The sequence below is a fragment of the Centrocercus urophasianus genome, unplaced genomic scaffold (genome assembly GCF_019232065.1).
Source record: "Centrocercus urophasianus isolate 14NV4802_14NV808 unplaced genomic scaffold, USGS_Curo_1.0 seq_10, whole genome shotgun sequence".
NCBI lineage: Eukaryota > Metazoa > Chordata > Aves > Galliformes > Phasianidae > Centrocercus > Centrocercus urophasianus.
In genome coordinates, this window is record NW_024884142.1 from 46,016,032 (window position 1) to 46,039,320 (window position 23,289).

At 35.5% G+C, this 23,289-nt stretch overlaps 1 protein-coding gene across 1 annotated transcript in view; it reads right to left on the reverse strand.

Annotated features, from left to right (window-relative positions):
• Positions 1 to 23,289, reverse strand: part of LOC122160308 (vesicular inhibitory amino acid transporter-like) — a 33,289-nt gene that overhangs the window by 6,270 nt on the left and 3,730 nt on the right. The window contains exon 2 of the mRNA XM_042818719.1: positions 17,917 to 18,178. Within this exon, the coding sequence (XP_042674653.1) occupies positions 17,917 to 18,153 (237 nt within the window). The 5' untranslated portion in view covers positions 18,154 to 18,178. The remainder of the gene's footprint in view (positions 1 to 17,916; positions 18,179 to 23,289) is intronic.

The window sequence follows — 23,289 nt, forward strand, 5'->3', positions numbered from 1 at the left end:
AGAAAAAGAAAAAGAAAAAGAAAAACAAAAAGGAGGGAAGAGAGAAGAAGGAAAATAAGGAAGAAAAATGGAAAGAGAGAAAGAAAGTTTATTGTATTGGCACACTGTCAAATTACTATGAAATAGCAAGAAAATGTTAATGATAGCCATGAGGGCTGAAAGACTCTTATTCAGACTTACAAATTCTCTTTGGATTTGATCCTCTGTTCCTACCTTTTCAAAAGTAACACTTTCTGTTAGAACCATTTCCTGTACATCACCAAGTTTAAACAGTTTAATTTCAATGTAAAAGATACCTTTAATAAGTGTTTAGATTACTGTCATTGTGATAAAACAGCAAAGGCACTGTGCTGTGTGCTCTCGTTTAAAGTAGTTCAGCAACCTTAGACCATTTCTTGATCTATCTGTGGAAAATTCCACAGAGAATCTCCTCCACAGAGAAATTCTTTCATGGTGCATTGCTGTTGAACATGGTTTTTGTACACCTCTTAGGAGGACAGAATATGGACAGACAGAGTATATCAGCACTGCTTCTCTGCCACTGGAATGGGGACACAGATAATTTCTATGCCATCAGTCAATCCACTTTTGGGCCGGTCTGAATGCTCTCATCCAGTCTTGTGTCCAAATTATGTATGCAACAGATAGCTTAAGCTGTGAGGATTCGATTAAAAATGAGCAGCCAAAGGAGCAATTTCATAAGTTGCCTCGCAGATCTTTGTTTTGTCCATGGAGTGTGCCTGCCTAAGTGGTTTTACTTTCAAGTATTCTACTGGGAGACCAAATAAGCTGAAAAATTCTCTTTTAAGGTGATTTGTTTATAAAATAGAATAGCACAGAGAAAAAGCACTCACATACTTGAGTACGAGTGGAGAAGGAGTTTTTGAAGCAATTCATTTTTACAGCTTATCTTGAATGGTTATTTGCCAGCAGGGGGGACCCAATCTTGCTCAGCAGGCTGACCCTTCCCTGGCTGTTGTCTCCCAAGATAATTTTAAGACTTTGTTATTTTCAACCCAGACTGATGATGGAAGTGCAGTGGGTATTGGTGTATGTTGCCAATGAGTGAACGCATGTACCTGGGTGAAGGTCCTCATCAACCCCTGGAGTAGACTTAGACATAGGCATCTGGGCCTACAAGAGAGGACTCACGGATGAACTGGTGATCAGCCTTTAAAGAGACAGCCTTTAAAAAAACAGTAGTGGAAAAGGCATGCAGGGTGAAGTCAGCTAGAATCTATTCGCCTTATCTGAACTTCCCCAAGAAGAAACCCCAGAAATTACTGATCCACCAAAAACACAAAACCAGCAGGTTGGGATTTCCAATCTGTGTCTTCATATTAAAATATTTCTACATTTCTTGATGGCTTGACTGCAATTTTTTAACCACAGTAGTATTGTTTCTCATATCACCAAGACTGGATTCTTGTTTAAATAGCCAAGATTTGCATAGAATTCAAAATGGGATTGTTCACTTTCATACTGACTTTTTGACACTACTTCACCTCAGGATAAGTACATTTTCAAGGAATCAAATATGTAAAGAAAAATGGAGAAACAAGCACAATTTAGCATCCTGAGAAAACATCAACAATTCTTAATGTTTTAATATTTTTTAATCCCTCCCAAAATGCTTCATTTTATAAGCCGTTCTGGCTTGAAATATGACACTTTAAAAAACAAAGCAGAATGAAAGGTAGTTAAAAGCAATGAAGATCAAATCATGGTCAGAGCTGAGATATGCCAAGAGGAAATTGAATAAAATAGAGTAAAAGTGATTGTACAAAAAAAAAACAACAACAACAAAAAAAAACCAATATGGAGAGATTTCACCTTAAGACTTAATCAGATGAAAAAATAAATTAAAAAATGAAGATAAACTTAACTGAAAACAATTCAGTTAGTACAGCTCTGCTATGTGCAGAACACATGCTAATATGTCGGACTGCTGAATGAGGTCTGATTGCCTTTCTGGCAATCTGCAGTTACACCACTGGAACAGTTCAGTTAAGCCAAATTGTATTCCCAACATTTGATTCTGTGCATGAATTTGTGTTAGGCATAGAAACTACATAGGAAAATCTCCTTCATGCATTTTCTTCGAAGAGCAGAGAGATGAATTCAAGAAGCATTTGTTTTCATTCAAAGTGCATTGTTTTCCAGAACTGCTGTAAAAGGGTATTGTTGTGGTATTTATATGAAGATACTACTTTATTAGCTCTATATTTTAAAATATGGCAAATCTCTTAATCTCATGCCATGATAATGGAGCTACTTGTTTGTTCATGTCCTTGGCCTTCTACCTTTCTCAGGCACCACTAGAATAAAAAGAGATTTTGTATTTTCTTCCCGGTCACTGGGTACAACACAGAATAATATTGGACAAGCTCCTAATTATTCTACCAGAAAACTTCCTAACCACACCAGAAACTCATGCGGAACCAAAGAATTGCAGAATAGTTGAGTACAGAAGAGATATCTGGGTCCATCTGGGCCAACACCCCCTCAAGCAGGGAAACCCAGAGCAGGGTGCTCAGGCCCGTGATGGTTTCTGAAGATCTTCAGGGTGGGAGACTCCATAAAGTCTGGGCAGCCTGTTCCTGTGCTCAATAACTTGCTTTGACAATCAATCTATACTGACAGTTACTTTTTTAGGATTTGTCACTTAGGCAGTTATTAATCCACTTATGATGTATTTTACTGCTACGTTAATTGTTAAATCGGAATGTTGTGTATTAATGTGTCAAAAATCCTTTTAAAGTCTAAATATATTATTTTTCACTACCTAAATTACAACAAAGAATTATATAAAGTGTGCTTAATAAGAACAGAAAGGACTTTCTTCAACACCATGAAGATTGACACTAATTATATTCCTACCTTTTTATTGCATATCAATTAAAAGTGCATTAGTGTTACTTTATTTTTCTCAGAATTGTTAATAGGCTTAAATAGTTGGCCTGACTTTTTAAATATCATTATGATATCCATAGTCTGAAAATTCTGAAAATTCTAAACATAGTAGCAATTGTGCATTATCTATAGCTAAGTCTCCCACTTGCACACTTGCTAGGCATTCTGCTTTCAAAATATTGATGACATCTTAACATTCATTTAAAATTCTAACTATAGTTATGTAATAGCTAATTGCCCCAGTCTAAGCTAATCATCAAATGTTCCTCTATAAACACTTGAAAAAAAAATCACCCCTATTTCTAACTCAGCTACCTGAAGATATGTGGATAGCAAAGATGAAATTAATTTTCAGCCTGTTTCTCTGGCTGGACAGTGAACAAAGTGTGAACAAACACCTTTGAAACTCTAAGACCTGACTTCAAAATGTCTTATGCAGAATAGCATGATGCCCATCCTGAAAAATTTCAAAATGACCAACTCTGTTGGACAAATTGACTCTGTTCTCCTCTGTTACAAGCACGTCTTGATTCCCTCGGATAGAGACTAGGAACAGTAACATTATTTTTAGAATTATGAACAATTTTACATGCTCCCTCTACAGCTAATAGAGGGAATCAGCATTGCAAAATTCAATGAGAAATCTTAGGGAAGAGGGTAATCTCATACTACTAATCTCTAAATTGATATAAACCACTCACAGCACTGGTGTGTATGACATTCAAGCCTAAGTCCACTTGCATGCCACAAGGAGGACAAAGGATGCTGGCTGATTTTAGATTTACCTTTTATACTCATTTGGAGTAGATTCTGGTTTTATACATACATCCTTCTCTTAATTCTCTTGACATTTATCTTTAGGTTAGTTTTTCTACCTTTTCATTTAGTTGAAAGCACATATATAGTTGTCTGTGGTAGTTAACATATTGCGGTGTGGAACAGGTAATCTCAGAATTTCAGAATTAAAAAAAAAACACATCCTAAATACTGTCCTAATCTGTGGAGGATGCATTTCTTCCTAATGTCTTCGGACTCCTGTATCTCTTCGTTAGACTTCATAACTTATAATTTACAACAATTACACTCAATCTCCCTCCCTTTTATTATAGGTATATATTTGTTAAATTTTAATTGATACATTCACATAATGACTGGAGTTGGAGGGATTTTAACATGTAGGCGTACTGCTTCTTAATTGTGAAATGTGACTTCTGGACACCTCATAAATTCTTGTTAAGTAACTTTCAAATTACTTCCACTATTTGCTTTCTGTATTTATTTTTTCTAACCCATTATCTCTCAAAATTTTATCCAGGTTTTTAAAATTCTCTCCTTTGAAGTATTGAGTGTATGTATATTACTGTCCTCTGTTTTCGCATAATGAATGCAATTAGATCCACTGATCTGTTCATCTTTATTCAAGGTAATGAGGCTCAAAATAGAATTACCTTATGTTAGGTTCAATGCCTTTTGTGTTAGATAATTATCATCTATCATTTTTAGAAACTTTAATGATGTTTTACTACAGACTGCATACAACCTCCAGCACAGGTCTTTAAAATGGAAGGCACCAAGAACAATACAATTTGTCTTTCCAGACAACAGCTCTGACACAGATAATCATCTTTCTAAAGTAAAGTGCTGCACTCACTTCTTTTACCAATGTTCTTTTTTGTAAACAAGCTTTATCTAATTATTTTAAAATTTCAGTCACATAACTGTATTTGCTGTATCAATTATGTTCTATTTCTCCTCAGTGTTAAGAATTTTCTGCTTCTTTAGCTGGCAACACAGACTCCTGGCATTAATCTACAGACGCCAGGAAAGGATTTCATCCTCTTTCTTCCTCACTTATCTGTTTGTTCACAGAGTTTGAATTAAAAAAATACTAGTATTTCTTCTATGGAAAACTTCAAATATTGTCCATTGCTTGTATGACCTTAGCAGCTGATCCATCTCTTTTTAAGCCAGTGAAAAATCTTCCTATAACTTCAAGGATGGTTGAAATGTACCCCAGAAATCTCGTTTTTCCTGGTTTGTCTTTATTCTTTTTGTCTGCCAATGCCAACCTGCTTTAGCTTCAGGGAAGAAAGTGAGTAAGGCGTTTATTTTGTGATTAATGGCCACAATCACCTCATATACTGAGAGAAATTTCAGAAGTGTTGGTCTGTCAATCTTCAGGTCCCATAAACATTTGATAAGGCAGATAGACTACTCAGGAGATGCTGTGATAAGATACACAGGTAAGGAAGGTGCACAATCCATACTGTGAAATGTATGCGTCCATTCGACAGAAAAAGAAGTCACTGTTTTTGTTCTCCTGTCAGTAGCCAGATTAGTCTTAAGAATCTCCCAAAGATTAGGTAAGGGAACAGAGGAAGGAAAATGTCTCAGCAAATAAAGATCCGATGTTATTGAATATGACAGCTGATCCCGTTGGCTTTGTATTTGTTTAAATATTTGTTCTCAGATTGAAATAATATGTTGATAGTTAATTCTGGTTTGATGGAAAATGTTAGTTTATATAAATTCATAGCTGTCTGTAAGAATGCTCTGAGCCAAACAAACTAAATCCCCCAAGCAAATTACCTTTTAAGAAAATACGTTATTTCCCTGAGTCTCAAAGGATAAAGCAAGATTTGGTAAAGGAATGAGAGCTTTTATTACGCATTATGGGGAGAAGAGGAAAAAGAGATGAAAAAATTAAAGGAGCCAAAACTAAATTATTTTGAAAATTAGTAGTGGTGAGTGATGTGGAGTCACTGGCTGCTTATCTATTTCTCACATCATAGCTCACCACAGATTCTCAGGTTTTCACCTCAAGATAGATAGGCACTCAAAACATCCAAATATAGGAAAATGGGGTTCCTCAAAAGTGTGTTTGAAAGAGCTTAAGGCGAGGAAAAGGGGGAACTATGGGAGACTGAAATTAAAGCAAAGCAAAGCAGTGAAGACCCTAACATCTTTATCTGAGTCTGCACTGACATAACAAAAGGAAGTGTACAAGTGTGTAGAAAATCAGGCCGAGAGAAAGCATTCGGCTTGTTAGGATTTTTTATTGAGCATTGCCTATATTGGATTAGCAGCAATTCTTATTACTTACAAAAGCAAGGCTGCATAGAACAAATCTTACACACTTCTGAGAGGTGAGAAAGAAGCCAGGTTATATCTTCTGGAGGTTGGGTTATGTGTTGTGAAAGCTGGCATAGGATTTATCATGACTGCATGCAGAGTAAAAGGTGACTTACTCTTCCCCTGACCAATATTATCCTGTTTTTTCCTCTGCACAGACTCGTTCACCAATTTTTGATGGACTTCTACTCAACATATAATGACTCCCAGAGCTCGGCATGCAAAGGGGAAATTTTTCATCTTACAGCACTGCCAGGAGAGAATGCAGTTAATAGTTTGGGTGAAAGACCTAAATAGTGGTGTAGTATTATTTTTTGTGTCCATGAATCAGCCAACTGATATAAAATACTGCAGCATATTATTGTATACATGTGAAAAGATATTCCTTACTGCTTGGCTAAGTGTAGACAACAAATCTCCAGTGCTTTTGTTCACTTAACCTCAGTTAAACTTCAGCGGCACCCTGAGGCTTCTGTCTTTAGGATAAAAGAAAGAGCAGTGGATTTCAATGCTAAAGTTTCATCACATGCAGATATAGATGAAGATGATATTGCAAATGAATTTCAGTAGTGGAGGTGTCTCTATTCTACAAGGAAATAAAAGATAGTATCATTCTTAAAATTCAACAAAGATGGATAATTCAACTAATTTTGAGTAGATTAGCCAGAAATCCCCTAATTTTTATAGTTAATAATAAAGAGAAAAATTAAAGATGAGAAATGAAATGTGATTTTTTTTTGCACCCTCTTAGTACTCAGTATAAAAGCAAAACTATTTAATGTCTCCCTTCTGAAATAAATAAAAGAAAAATGGTCTACAGTTACGTATTGTGAAAGCAGGCATATGGCATATTGACTGCATGCCAAAGAAGCATTTTTAAGGTCTGTAGATGTAACATACTAAAACTGTTATCACTTGAGGAGTAATTTCTCATTATGGTTACACATACTGTGACACTGTGGTTCTTGATATCTATTGGCCCATGAATATGAGTGCTGAAGTTATAAAATAAGTCAGATTTCTTCTCTGCTTTCATTTATTTCCATTGTTTTTCTTGGTCCATGACAACACTGGAAAGACATGGAGACAAAACGTTGCCCAGAAGTAACAGCTAAGAGTTTTTGGATGAACAGACTGAGGAATTTTACTTTCTTGACTTCATGATTACTCTAAGCTTTTAGATACGAATACTGGTTGCATGGATAGAAATATGAATATTTTATAGAATCATCTCATAGAATTTTTTAGATTGGAAAAGACTACTAAAGTCATCTATCCCAACCATTAATTTCATTAGCAAAGCAAAGTTAGCTTAGTAATTATTGTCAAAGTCTGCATCTCTCTCTTTTTTTCTTCAACTTAGACTATTCTTACACAGCAGGGGAACTTCTCAGCTACACAGAGTTTCTTCTTTGCTCATACTTCAGTATTGAGAGCTGTAGTGATTTCATATTTGAGATATGTGATTAAGACTGCATTTAATTTCTGTTCTTTTCACCAAATTTTCATTTGTTATATTCAAATATCTGGATGAAAGACTTTTGTTTATTTATTTATTTATCGTGATATGAAGTTCATGGATTTTCATGGAAATTCAGTGCTGTACTGTAGTTTCTGAAGTAACTATTTCTTTACTCTCTTTGGTACACAAGGAAATGAGTGTTTCTTAATGTCTATGAACTGTATTTATCTCATTTAAGTTCTCTGTCTAAAACAGGTATGTAATGAATGAATACACATAGTAGCAGAAGAGATATGCGTTACAAATCTACCTTCTTTGTGATGCAGTTAGAGATGAGATTCCTAACTTCCCCTATGTAAATACAGCAAAAATAAAATGACTGTTAGCTCTGGACAGTGCAGATAGAAACAAACATCACAAAAGAACTATTCATTCAAAGAGCATAGGACACTTCTTTTAGGATATACGAAGCTCCACCAAAGGTGCCTATCTTTCTTTATCACCTACAGAATGAGATGGATTTCATTGTGAAGGCTGTGAGATTCTGAGGTGCCTAGGAAGAGCAAAGGAAGAGCTGGGCAGTTTGGGAATAACACCTGCACAGGTGTTGTTATGTAACCTAAGAAATATTGCAATACAAGGTTATGAACCATATCAGGTAGCAACAAGGGATAGGAGAATATGACAGGCAAGAAGCTGTGAGGAAAAATAATATGATAAACATATAACTGTAGCATAAGACAAGAATCAGTAGAAAGCTAGAGGGAAAGCATGAATTATGCAGACAATTATCCTTTCTGATTAGAAGAAACCTTTAGGGGTTGAATGGCAGCTCCTCACAATTTAGGAAACAGCAAAGAGCCTCTGAAATCCCATCTGAGTGGCAAAAGGAAGCCTACAGTTTTGTGAAAGTATTTTAGGTATTTTATTTTTAACTTGAGATGACAACAATAAAAAGTACAAAAGGAAAATCACAGAGAGAGGCTGGCTTCCCAGCAAAAGTGAAGAAGTTAGCAGGCAAGCAAAAACAGCAAAACCAAGAGGAGAGAATTCATTTTAAACCTCCAGATCCTAATTAAAACTTGGAAGATTTTTAAGACCCTTAAGGGAAAGTGACTAGGGAAATGTCATTTGGAGTTGGAGATTTGATGCAGCAAAAGAGACAAGGGAACTACTGTAAAATGTGGTGAGATAGAATAGATCTCAGTGCCAACTCCTAAATATAATGTAAACAGTTAAATGAGGGAATTAGTAGTAACTATATATACATATACATATGTATAATATCTTACAATATCTCTTACATTATGCTATTATATTTCACATATCTGCAAATTCTTGGAACTACTCATTATGTCTGAAATATGCAGTTTATTTTGAAGTAATCACACTAGAATGGTTTCTAAAACTGAAAAACAAAAAAATTTGTCTGTTTGTGATCCTGAATCAACTTCTAAAAAGGAAAAGTGAGCCATGAAAGAAACGATAATAAATGAAAACACCTATGGAAACACCAAGACAAAATTTGTCATTGCCACTAATAGCATTAAGCAACCAAATTATTTTTGTTCTAGGTAATTACAAAATACAATCTCTTAGTCCTGTTATTTGTCTCAGTTCATGAAATAGAATGAGACAAAATGAAACAGATAGTGGGATGAGTCTATAAGTCAAAGTGAATGTTTCCTCACTTTGACTCATGTGTTTACATTTTTGAGAAGTAAATATTAAATTTATTCTTTTTTTTGTTGTTGTTTGGTGAATACAGTTTGCACATACGGTAAAGCTAGTGCCACTGGCCAAGAATACAGAGCTACATTTTCATCCAAGAAACATGGTATGTGTGGGGGGAAGAGGGAGAACAGATGCAAACGGAAGCCATTATTTTGTATTGTGCTTTTATACAGCTAACAATGCTAAAACTAGAGTACAATATATCATCTTCACTACTGTGTGTAATCAGTGTTTATGGCTTTTTATATTCTCAAATAGTTCAATTTACTCATTCATACAAAGCTTGTGCCATCTCTCATTGTCAGGAATTATACAGACTGAAGTAAATGGTAGATAAAACATCTGTGGATTGTGAGAAAGAAGCTTTGCCATTTGGAAAGTCAGCTACAGAAGCATTACTATTTCTGATTCTGTCAGTACCTTATGATTATTTGGAAGTCCTTTATTTTTAATATTAAATTCTCATACCTATAGGTGTTGATCTTGTCCTAATATTTATTCTTTGATGAAACTTACAGCTCTCTGGCTCACCTTTATCTATCTATCTATCTATCTATCTATGTATAAAATATATAAACATGAGCTTCTTGCTGAAAAAATTGCTACTGAACATGAAGGAAGTTTATTTCCTTCTGGAAAGGGCTTATATCTGGCAAAATATTTGCAGTTTTACCAGCTATCATTATGCTATTCCTGCCTTAGAAGGAATGTTATCTTGGGAGGAATTATATGTGTAAATGCTGTGTATTAAAGCAAATAAATTCTCTGAGGTTGTGCATCTTACAGGTTAAAGAAGTCAAATGGCAAGATTATAAGACTATTTTCCATCAGGGATAACTAGTTAGTGATATGTGTGAGAACCTGTAAAAAGGCATGAGTGTGCACAACATATCAGCCATAGCAGGCTGGTAAGTCATTGTAAAAGGCAATATGGGTTTTATTTAGAAAGGTAGGTCAAACATTATCACAGCAATAAAGTAAGATGATATACATATAAATTCACAATTGCCAAATAATACTCGTTTTTAATGAAACCCCACCATGAATTAGAGGGGAAGAAATTATGCCATGTTTCTATTTTGCCTGTGGAAAATACTTAGGTACTGATAAGACCAAAAAGTCTGACAGATTGATTAGTGTAGATTGAAAGTATTTGAGCTATCCACTTGACCAGAGAGATACAAAGATCTTTGTTCTGCAACAAGTCTTGCTGTTTTGGGTTCTTCTGTGGAATAAAGTTGTCAGCTACTTGAAACCGATGACAAGTGTTTGAATTTGTTCGGTATTTACTATTTCAAAAGGTATAACTTTTACACATTTATCTTTAATATCAGGTTTCTGTCATTCTCTTGCTTGATAGGACTTTTAAGATGGCATACACATTTTAATGCCAGAATATTCTAAAAGTACTTCTGTCTTGTTAGTCTGCTGACTTATTCTGTGCCCAAAATGGATCTCAATCACAAGAAAAAATTATTCATATTAAAAAAAAAAAGAGGGAGGAAATCGGATCAGATACCAGGCTGATTTATCATAGCCCACATTTAAATGATCATTGTTTTGTAAAGAGTCTCTAAAATAGAAGACTTGTTGAGACTTACTTTCAAAATTATTTTCCTTATTGGAGCACCTGAGAGTCCTTGGTCAGAATCCCTTCATGCCAGACATCGTGCAAACAGACTGCAAAAAGATGGTCTCTTCTTCAAATAATTTAAAATCTAAGGGTGAGATAACAGTAAACAAATGCAGTGTGCAGTGAAGTCAATGAAACCATGACTCAATATCAGAAACTGCAAGTCAAGAGAAGTAGTGGTTCTACTGCAGCTTGTAAAGGTGATGTTTTCAGCAAAAGGATATTTAAAGGCAGCTCAAAGAAGGGCAAATAAGTATCTTCATGTAAGCTGATAAGAATGCTTGTTTAAATTTTAAAGAATTCATGATCTTAATTTTAACCTGAAGAACTGAAATCAGTCAGCAGATGAGAAAGGTAAATGGTAGATTGCTAAGGAAAAGATGTGTAGTTTATGTTTGACTGAAAAGTTGAAGAGGTGTTAGCAAAGAGATACAAATAATTGGTTTATAAATGAAGTATTCTTTTTGTTATGCAAAAATTATTGCAGTGAAAAATGCATGCTGGAGTTATTTAGCATGTGTACACTAGTATATATCTCCGTATCACTGCAAGCAAAAGATTTTTTAGGCATGAACACCTCCGGAACAGGCCATCTCCTGCATGGCTTGAAGGTTTCCTAATGAAGAAAGTAAAGATAAAGAGGTCTAGAGGGAGACACAATGTTCAGGTTTTCAAAGTATTACTCACAAGTAACATTTATTCCATGTATGTCATGGGAGGAATACACACTGACAAACTTTTTTTTGCAAATATATGTAAATGTAATGCAAATTACACCTCTGACACTTGGCAGGTTGTCTGTTGAGCTCTAGCAACACCACTGATAGTAGCTGGCCTTTGAAGACTATCAAAGTCAAAACCTCTCAGGTGAATATGTGCTTTCACTTCATTCACGGAACTGTTCTTGAGCTGAAATATAAAATGGTAGAAATACTGATGTGCCTGCTAAGAGTGTCAAAACACCTCACAAATTTCAATTAAACCAAAATTTTGTGCTATTACTGGCTGGAGAGCAAGGCTGTAAGGAGGAGAGCTGAGCTGGTCTCTTCCAGCTGCTCTCCTGCAGCTCACACTATGACTTGTGAGCCCTGAGCCCATCAGAGCTGCAGGGAGCTCACTCTCCTTGCAGAATGGGAGGAAAGGGGCCAAAGGGAGAAAGTGGGAGATGCCCAAGCCATAAACAGCCTATCAGCTCCTGCCCCTCAAAAGTCAGTTCCTTGAAGTGCTAGCACTTAAAATTCAGAAGGCAATAGTCAGCTCTGCAGGTTGGACACTCTAAATAATGCGTAGAGCAGAGAAACTTTATTGATCATGATCTGTTTCTTAAATTTTAAAATCTGATTAAAATGTCAGGTAAACACTGGACCATAATAACTCCATTCATAGGCTTTCCTGAAAAATGAGTTATAAAAGTGGTTGAAAAATCAGTCTCCAAATACTGCCTGTACGCTTTTCTTCGCTGTCCTGAAATGCATACAGATCAGTGACAAAACTGCTTTTTTTTGCACTGGCATGAAACATTTAGACAAATACATCAGCAAGGCATTGTGCTCTACTGCTGATATTGGCTTTCTGTTTCCAGGTGTTAAGGAGCAGGAAACTCTGTGGGAAGGACACTGCTGCACACAGCCAGCTGCAGTCCCTTCCATCAATCCCACCACAGGGTGCAGCTGAGCCCATTGGCCACATCTGAGGCATCTTTGAAAGGTGTATGTGGAAAAAAGCAGAAAAGGCTTCAGAGGACAGTGTCAAACTGAACATAAAAATTCAGGATAAGTGTATTATGCATTACAGTAGCTTAGCTACTACTACTAAGAATAATTACCTACAATATGATGGCTCTGAAATTTAGACATGAAATAGATATATTTTAGGGAGTTTCAGTTGACACGACTGGAAATTATAAACATTTGACATTGCTAAAAATAAAGCATCAAATGAATAGGGTTTTGAAATACAAGATTATAATTCAATGTTCTGAACAGAACAATTTGAATTTATTTAAGCACAGCAGTGTTTCTAGCTACTGTTATCAAAAGGATGTGAGGTTAGCTATGTCACTAGGACTCAGGTAGAAATCAGTTAAAGAGATTAAAGATATCAGTTAAGAGTAAACATTTTAAAATAAATCTGACACCCAGTGTTATCAGGATATTCACATTTATGATTGATTTTGCCAGCTAAACCTCAAATGGGTGTTGAGTGCAGTATTTAAGAATGTCTCCCATCTGAAATACATGTTAATTACCTCAAAGTGTATCAACATAAATTATAGATCACTGTATATTGGTTATAGCCAACATATAAAGGTTATTAGAGTCATTTATGAAAGGGGAAATGTAAGGGTAAGAGAAAGGGAGAGAGAAGGAAGCCTCCTTTAACTCTTTTGCTACTCGTCTAGTAGGAAATGGAATTTTGTGTCCATGGTACATATAAGCATAATCTAAGGAATGCATTAACTGGTAAAGATTTTTAATATGTCTTTTTGGCATCTAGAAGATTGCAGGAATTGTAATACTTTGACCAATTACTTTTTAAAGCCATATTTTTAACAGGTAGTATAGTGCTTTCTGAACCAAGGGTGCATATGTTGGGAATCATCTGTATGTCCAAGGAATAATTTGTGGAGTATTTATTCTATACCACAGATCCTACTTGCTAGCAAATATGACACAAAAGGACTATGGAAAACTGATTCGCCACTTCTATCATTTCCATAGTAGTTACAGTAGAATATGCTGACGTAAATCCATTCAACACTCCCTCCATCTGTTCATTGCTTCAGTGATGTGACGAACAACAAAAAATGCAAAAGTTACAAAAGAGCAACTTACATCCCATGAGAATGATCCAACAAGGAAAAGTTTAGGAGTCCCGTCTTCATAACATTTCTAGTATTTACAGCTGATGAAAAGAAAACTTGGCTAATAGAAAACATTCTCTAATTAGATTTATGGGAATGGCAGTTAGTTAACTCAAAATAAATCCACTGCTCAATCTTTATATATCAAATCAGGAGATTTCTATGAAATAGATACAATCTCATTGCTGAAATATAACACATTTTTGTGAAAAAAGTAGAGTTGACATGAGAGAGAATATGTATACTGTATGCAGCATTCTCCAATGCTATGTGAAAGTAAAGAATTATGGTGTAGAATCTGAGCTAAATCTGAATATGAAAGATATGAATAAAAGATTGAATATAAAAGGTTGAGTTTAGAAGTGACATGTCCAGAATCTTACTCCCTTCTCCCTGCTCCCCCACAAAGAGAAAATCAGGGCATGAACATTAGTTACACACAAAATGCGACTTATATTCTGCATTTTATAATGGTGACATTCTATCAAAGGAAAAATGTATTTAAATTTAGATGGTCCTCAACATGTCCTAAGACTTTTTTGATCTCTAGTTGCAGCCATACGAGTTTGAGATTGCAAACACATTCAGAATAAATTTATCTAGTACTGTAGGTGCATTTTATCTAAAACTTTAAAAATTGGCATTTTTACGTGCATCATGTAGACATAAAGGTTTGAAATTTTGCTTTGTGTTGTCACTTTTTGACTAGCTCTATTTAGAAACTTGGAATACTTGTTGTTCCTAGATTAGATATGAGCATCAGGCATCTCCCTTTAATTCTCAGTACCATCCTTTGATATGAAATACAGAAGATTGTTTCACTCAGACGTCTATAATTTATTGCAGAGTATGACTTTAGCCTCAAGGAATTTACTGCCCTGGGCAACTGACAGAGTTCACCCTTGTTCTCCATTTTGGAAAAACTGATCACTTAAGATCAAGATTTAAGTGGCTGTTTAGCTTTCTAAACACATAGGAATGTACATCTCTATATTTATAAAATACTTATACTGTCAGTAAATCTTGATGAAAGGCGTATTTAGACACTTTTAAAAGATGCTTACCTGTATATCTTTAGGGACATGCCTGTTAATTCTGCTTTGGTGTCACTCTGTTTCATACTTAAGACTATGGGAGTTGTTGATAATACGTACACTGCAGATTCAGTTATTTTAGGGAGTAGGTGGGTAACTCAGAGCAATCATCATAGAGAAACAAATATGAACTATTTGATATTCTTAAGTAAATATTATAGTCTCATACATGAATAGAGATAAGCCAGATCAGAACGCAATTTGGAAATTTATCTGTAATGGCCCAGCTTGATGGAAATACAGAGATGGGTGTGAGCACAGTGAGGCAATGGGTGGTGTGTTTCAGCAGTGATGCCATTACACTAAGTATGAGACAGTGGGTCACCTCCACTGGTTCAGATATTTATGAGCACAGCAAGCAAGTTCTTGTTCACTGTTGGTGAAGAAGCATGCACTGAGTCAAAATACACCTTCAGTATGATTGGATACATGTCATTATTTCACCAAATATGCAGGGGAGAACTGTGTGCTTTTATACAAGCATCATGGAGCTGAAAGTAATTGTACTTTGGAATTGCCTGGGTACATGGCCGAGTATTTTAATTGTTAAACTTGCTTGTCCTGATGAGACCAAATAAGGCAAGGTAAACTTATGGTGATGTAAATTACAGTCATAATAACATGAACTTTGATTCCACTATGAAAGGCTATAACATTAGAATTTAACTGCTCTTTTTTCTTGCTACTGTTGCTTTGCTCATATATCCAGAGTTACTGTATAAGTTAGTACAAAATTTTTTGGCCTTCTACTGCTCTACACAAATACCACTTGCATCACTCTGACAGATGATACTGTTCATTTTCCCTTTTGAATTAATTCAGGTTTATGGTCTCTGTCGTTACTCAGATTAACTGGATACAGATTTCATTTGCCTGTTCAGTGTTGGAATATGAAACGTGTTTCCCTGGAAACTTTAAATGTCTCAGGCAATCATTTACATAAACAGCATTGTCATCAAAGCTGCACAATTTTTCAGTTGAAATTAAAAAACAAACAAACAAAAAAAACTATGTCATTGATTGAAAACATTTGCATTTTGAACAATCTAAGAAAACACTTCTATTTAATTTTGGGGACCAAAGATGTACTTGTTCTCATTATAAATACGAAAATAATTTCAATAAATACTTTCACTTATAGTCTAACAGTATTCTGGAATATCTGTTTAAGAGAGGTCTGAATTCTGCTTAAATATTTACCTCTAATTGTCATGCAAGACACTGCTGCTCTTTCCTCCGGGTAGGGCAAAAACTACTGTCTTTTTGGCACAGATTGCTTTCACCAGTCAGGAATGTTTGGATTATTTTAAATATTATTCAGGTGATTCTATTGTTCTCATCAAAGATATTTACAGAAGTTTCTTTGAACTGTTATTTTTTTTTCCTCACAGGTACCCAACTAATATTCTTTTCTCCTGTTCTGCCTTTCCTCTTTCCCTTCTGTCTACCCTTTTGCCTAAACGGAATGCCAAAGTATTGGGAAATAGGAAAAGTGCATGCACGTGCACATATGTCCTCCCATATGCACTCAGCACTGCACTGTGTCAGTAGAACATTTTGTCAATTCTTTTAGATGAACTGTAGCTCCCAGGTTTTGCCATCTGCTTTAGAATGAAAGCCCAGTATAATGGTAGCTGCCTTCTCTTTTAATTATGATTTCTAAAATATTTGAGATCAAAGAGCAGCATGCAAAGCTTACAAAGCTGAAAGTTTTAACTCAGACCATAGTTACTGATATGACTGGGTAAGTTAGCATCTCTATGTAACAGATCTATTTTTGAGCTGGAAGCCATAATATTAATGATTATTAGTAATTATCTACATAAAGACATTTGGGACTTTTTAGACAATTTGATGCATTGCAGAGACATTATTGCTTTTGTTTTTCAGAAGGAAAAACAATGAGTGAGGGAGAAGGTGACTTCTCAAAAGGTCATACAGCAAATATTGACAAAATTGAGTTCCAGAATGAAATCTTGGCTTCGGTTAAATCAAAGGTAAAACTCACAGAGATAGCAATGGATTCTCAACCCAGGCTCCTGTTCTGACTAGAAGCTGATGAGACATATCAAAGAGAAAAAATGTTACTAAAAAGTAGCTTGGCTATTTTAGGACCTCTATTCACAGCTGAGTACTTTCTGAGTATGATGTGATACTGTGCCTTAAATGTTATTACATTGGCTCTCGTGTGGTGGTGCTCACGCCTGAAAATAGAGCGAGGTTAAAATACGTCCTTTTTCTTTTACTCCTTTGCAGAACTGAAGGATGAACTGAATACACAAACAAATGTTCATCAGCATGAGCACAGACTTATGTGACATCGGAAGGATTTTTTTTGTATAATTAGAGTGCCATAAAAAAGTCAAATAGTTACTGGGACTAGATGTATCTGTGGGTACCACTTTCTTCTTACCATGTCAAACACAAATTCAATTGTAATGATTGAATTATGTAAGGAAATGAATCATGAAGAGTCAGAAAAAGAATCTGAAACATTTTATGCTAAATTTAAGGACTCAGAAAAAGGACTCACATCCACAGAGAATACTAGGACCAGATCCCTAAATCTTGCCAACTCGACTATTTTCTTTAACACTGAAGATTATTATCACACTTTGTGTTTTTCGTGCTCCAGTTCATATCTAGTGTAACTTACACATCAGAAAATATTTGAACTCAATCTAACTCTTATTGCCCTATTTCTAGGAGATATTTTTCTCAATTTTCTCATACTTCTCTGTAACTGAATTAAAATATACTTACCAAATAAAATTTACAGACTTTAAGAACAGATGCAATCATCACCTTTTCATTTTCTACTAGTTTAAATATTTCTGAAGTTTTAAGTAACATCCCTGTGTTTTTTTTTTTTTTTTTATTCCCTTTGGAGCAATACTTTTGTAGAGTGTTAATCTTATGCAGTAAAATTGAAATATATTAGTAATAATTTCACAGATCATTTAGAAAATTGCAGAATGATGGTGAATTGAAAAAAAAAAAAAAAAAAAAAGCAGGCTAAATGATGACCAAATTGTAAAAATTATAGTTGTAAATAGTTATAATGAGTAGAGCAGTAAGAATTTACCTGAATAGCATTGGTCACATTCCATCCTGCTTCCCAGCTGGAGAGCAGTTTTACCCGGGCCTGTGGCAGTGGAGCTGGAGTCTCATATCCTGGATCCTGATGGCAGATGTCAAGCTCAAATTTCAGGGGTCCATCTGGCTTCTCTCTCTCCTCACTGTGAACCCTGTTCAGTTCATCTCTTCTAGCAAAATTCACATTTTCTTCATTAGTATCTAGGCAACTGTCCCATCTCACCATTTGCAAAAAGAAAGACGGTGTTTCCCTAAAGCAGGTGAAAAGAGATGAAAAGGTCTGCTTCAGATGAGCCATCTTGAATACCAAATATTAAAATAAAATCTTTCGTGACTTGTCTTTATTTTGATCTGCAGCTGTACACTGTTAATCCTTTTGCTAAGTTAGTGGAGATACTTAGTAATTATGATTCACAAAGTTTGTTGTTCATTTATTTATTCCAATTTCAAAAGCAAGCTAAAGAAATATCTCCAGCATCTTCAGCATGCTGCCCAGAAAGGTCTGCGGTGAGGTTTAACAGTTTGCAAGCTGCAATTTAAAATTCAAATCATTTTTCCTTCTACCTATTGTATCTACATACATTAGTCAGTCATTCATGAAGCACCTACAGGTTGCTGCAAGAATCTTGTTCTGGAAATTATGCATGTTTCTAATACAAATAAATAGTTCTGCCAAAAGGAAGAAAAATGCTTCATTAAAACTTAGAGTTGATGGACTGACTGTGAGGTAAATACATGTAAACAAGTTCACTTCTCCCAGTGCAAGAATTTTCTTCTACGTTTTAGTGTCTACAGAGGTCAGTAGAACTTTAAAAATGTTCTTTAAAAAGCTCAAAGTTGCAAGAAAAAAACAGCTTGCTCATAACTGTATTTAACAGGGGAACGACACAGAGCTATGATTATATGCTCACTACAGGGATGTAAAGAGTTATAATTATGATTATTCACACTACAAAACCCTAAAAATACCTGTATATTCCTGCCCTTCCTTTGAAGGAATTTATGAAAGAAAGGTTGCACAGTTGTAAAATTATTTATCCTCATTTTCTTTTGATATTTTCCAAGCTAGCCTCATGTTTCTCTTCCCTCTTCCCTTCTTTAATAAGAAGACTAAGCTTTTTAACAGCAATATTTCTACATTAAAAATTGAATAGCTAGGACAACAATAATGCTGGAAAAAACTATTTGCTTATAAAGGGTCTGAATTTGACCACATGAGAAGAATTGTAGTCCTTGTTTGCACAAGCATCACCTCTCTGTTAGCTGTAATTTCAGGAATTCTGAAAAGAAGTTTCTATTTCTTAGTGAGAATACCGAATTGGTAACTTCTCTGCCAGATAAATGTAAACCTCAGACTTAGTAGTACTTATCAGTTCTCATACATTTTCAAAAATTAAGTATCGAAATACCAAATAAAAATGCACATTTATATGTCTCCAGAAATAACTGATTTTTAATTAAAATATTTCTTTTAGATCTCTTGGGCTTGGTGTACTCTTAGAACTGATGAAATATCCTTATTAGTCTCTGACATACATCATAGCACAGGACATTATAGATTACCACTGTACAATATTTATTATTATTTATAAGACTACCTAGAGATCCTAGCTGAAGCCAAGATTCCTTTGAATTAAGATGTCCTAAAATCTGGTTAGTAAGAGACAGCCTCTTTTTAAGAAGTTCGCAGTTTAACAAGAAAAGACATACAGAAGCTTGGCAATTTGGGAATCTATTCTCCTTCTTTGCCTACTAGGCATAGATTTTTTTCATTCTGTATATTACCTTCAGCTTTTATTTTTGCAGTCAGCAGGACAAATTATGCTCTTAGTTAGTTACTTTGGTGTACATCTACTGGATGTTTCACTGACATAAGTAATGAGCAAAGGAAGATATATCAAATCTTGTTTTATTATTGCATAAAAAAGGTCTGCTTATGTGACGGCAGAAAATTTAATACTCACTGTACCACTTACAGAGCACTGGGAAAAAGCAAACTGTACAAGCAATTACTGAGAACTAGACTCAGTCAAAGAGTAGCCTCATTCTTTGTTTTTCCCATTCATTACTTCTGCTAGTCATTCTTTCTTAACATGTTCTTTATACACGCAAGCTAATATTACAAGCTTCATTAAACCTATTATCTGGTTTGGGGTAAAAACTTCCCAGTTTATGGTAGGATACAGTCATCATTGTCCTCGTCAGCTATTTATATATTTCTATTTCAGTACCTGAAATATGATCAAAATTTTCTCTTCCTAGAGAAGCAGGCTGTTGCTGTGATTCATAAGCGTGGTAGGACTGGGTTTCAGGAACAGGAAGAGTGGTTGGATAGGCATGTAAATGATATATATCTTGGTCAGTAGGATCACAGTATAACGTTATATCCTCATGAATAAGATCTTCAGAACTGCCAGTTCCCTCAGACATTATTTCTTCCAGTTTTCCGTTGTCCTTCAAAGACTATGTTTCAGAATACTAATGAAAAGTGGGTCAATGAAGTTTCATACGCTTTTATTTTAGACAGAAGTGGAGTTACAGATCATTTTATGTGACAGTCAATCCTATCTCTTCCTTATAGCCTCATCTTAGCTGTGGGACTTAGATTTGCTTCAAGTACAAGGATGAGTCATGGCTGCTTAGCATGCTCTTTCATAAGGAATAAGATCTGTCTTCAGAAATAAAATAAGTTTCTTAAAGATTCATCATTCTTAGTCAGAAGACTAGCTGGCCAAATAGAGTGTGTGTATATATATATATATATATACACATATATCTTTTTTCCTCTAGAATAAATGCCTGCACAGAGGGTATACACTACTATCACTTTCCATAATGAAGTTACTTCACACCTGTAGGATTTTTTCAGACTTTCCCATGACAATGCTCTAGATCCATGGGTAAAACCAGATCTAAGAGCATGGAAATTTTGGATTTAGGCAAAGATATACGTGGCATGCTCTCACAGAACCATAAAGCTGTGTGATGGAGAATACTGCTGAATTATTGTGTAGTTGAGATATCTACTAGCTACCCCACTCCCCAACACAAGATTAGCAGGGTTCGTTTTTAGTCTTCAGAAATGTATGACTGTAAATACATATGCCACTTTAAAAATATATAAAATTCCTTACCTAAGGAGCCAAACTCAAATGCAGACAGAAAAAAATTTAAATCAAGAATAAAAAAATTGAGTGGTTAACAGCACTAACACTGGAAAGCTCTTTGAATGATCTTGATTCTTGGTCAGAATTTGTAGAGGATGATTTTTCTCAGAGAATGAGTATGAAGCTGTTCAAAGCCTAAGGGTCATGAGAGGAATTAGTTCACTAGTCGTGCAAATAAAGAGACAGTACAAAAGAGGACTGTAAGAAATACACATCTCGATGATGTGAGAGAAAATAAGAAAAAGTATAGACAGAAAGGAAACTGCAATGGCCAACTTGTCCAGAGCAGGATGTCACAATAATAAGTTTTTACTTGTTTATGTAAAACAAAACTTCAGAAATCACCATGTGACACCAGAATTGTCTGTCCTTTTTTGGCAGTCTCAAAGTCAGTATATGTTGACTGCTTATTTTTGTTGCAGTAGAAGGAAAGAGATTCTGACAGTTTTCACAGTTAGGGATATTCTGCTGGACAAAGTAACATAATTTGTGAGTACACATGTGAGCATAATGAGGAAAAGAAAATTTCATCTTTTCATCAAGAGCAGTTATTTAAACATATTCCCTTAAGGAATGTGTGCATGGTCTCCAAATAAAGATCACAAGAGATGCTAGTACCAGAAGTGGGTGTTAATATCAATTAACTGTAGCTCATTCTGAACTACATCTTCAGGTCCCTTTCATGTACCTTGCTGAATAAGAAATGTAGTTCTAGCAAATGGCTTATCTCAGTCTAAAGCTGGCATCTGACGCAGGTCAGCTGCCACAGGTCAGTACCATGAAATCGACCGTTTTCCCCCCTCACCATTAGGAAAATCCATGATTACCAGCTTACATGTGAATAAATATCTCTATGGTACCCATATGAAGGCAGATGAGATGAAACTCAGAGTATATATTCTTGGAATGCCTACTTTGCTTTGTGCACTGCTGCGGCATATCTCCTTGCTGTGTTTCTTCCAGATACTAATTAAATTTTACATTCAAATCTATGAAGATTTTTGGCAATTTTGCTGATAATCTCTATACTTTTATTCATCAAATTGGAAGGGATCCACAAGAATCATTGACACCAACTCCTGCCTCCATATAGGACTACTGAGCATACAAAGCCTTGTCTGAGAGCAGTGTCCAAACATCTCTTGAATCCAGCAATGCTGGGCCATGGCCACTGCCCAGATGAGCCTGCTCCATTGCCCAACCACCCTCTGGTGAAGAATCTTTTCCTAATCTGCTACCTGACCCTCCCTTGATGCAGCTCCATGTTGCTCCCTCAGGTCCTACCTCTGTCACCAGAGAACAGATATCAGCACAACCGCTCTACTCCTTCATGATGAGCTGTAGGCCATCATGAGTCCTTCCTTCAGCTTTCTCTTCCCTGAATGGAACAAACCAAGAGATTCTAGCTGTTACTTATACATCTTGCCTTCTAAACAGTTCACCATTTTTGTTTTCTGCAGGACTACAGTCCTTCTCATCCCCTAATTTCTGTACATATATGACAGATTGCCTCAGTAGAAGTGAAGAATCTGGTACTTGTTCTTGTTAAACTTCATGCTTTTTGTGGTTGCCCAGTCCCCCAATTTGTAAAGATCTTTCTGCAAGGTTTCTCTATCCTCAAGAGAGTCAACAAGTCCTGCTAATTTAATGTAATCTAAAAACATACATATTCACACAAATATAAGCAAATAGAAAAAAAAGAAATTTCAAAGGTTGTAATAAAAGATTAAACTTCTTTTTGTTAAGATGTAATACCAGGCTCTTAACAATTTGAAATTCCTTTGATCACATTCATTTAGAAAGTTAGAAGATTAAAAGTCTTAAATGATAGCCTTACAGATTGCAGGAATTCCTCAATGATCATTTCAATCTATATGAGGACTGCTCCAAAAGTAATGCCTCCTTAGGTTGGCTCATGACATCAGAGGCAGATGGTGGTGGTATGGTAGGTAAAGATGAACCTTTCCACCAACATTCCATTATATTTTGTTGCCATGCAACAGACATCAGCAGGAGGAGCAGTTGACCAAATGACCTCTGACGTGGAAGAACAGATGGAGCAAATGTGTGTCACTGACTTCCTCCCTGAGGGGAAAAAAAAAAGAGATACCCACTGACATTCATCAGTGCTTGCTGAATGTTTATGGAGACCAAAGAGTGGATGTGAGCTTTAAAGTGGGGCGTGGTACATTTCA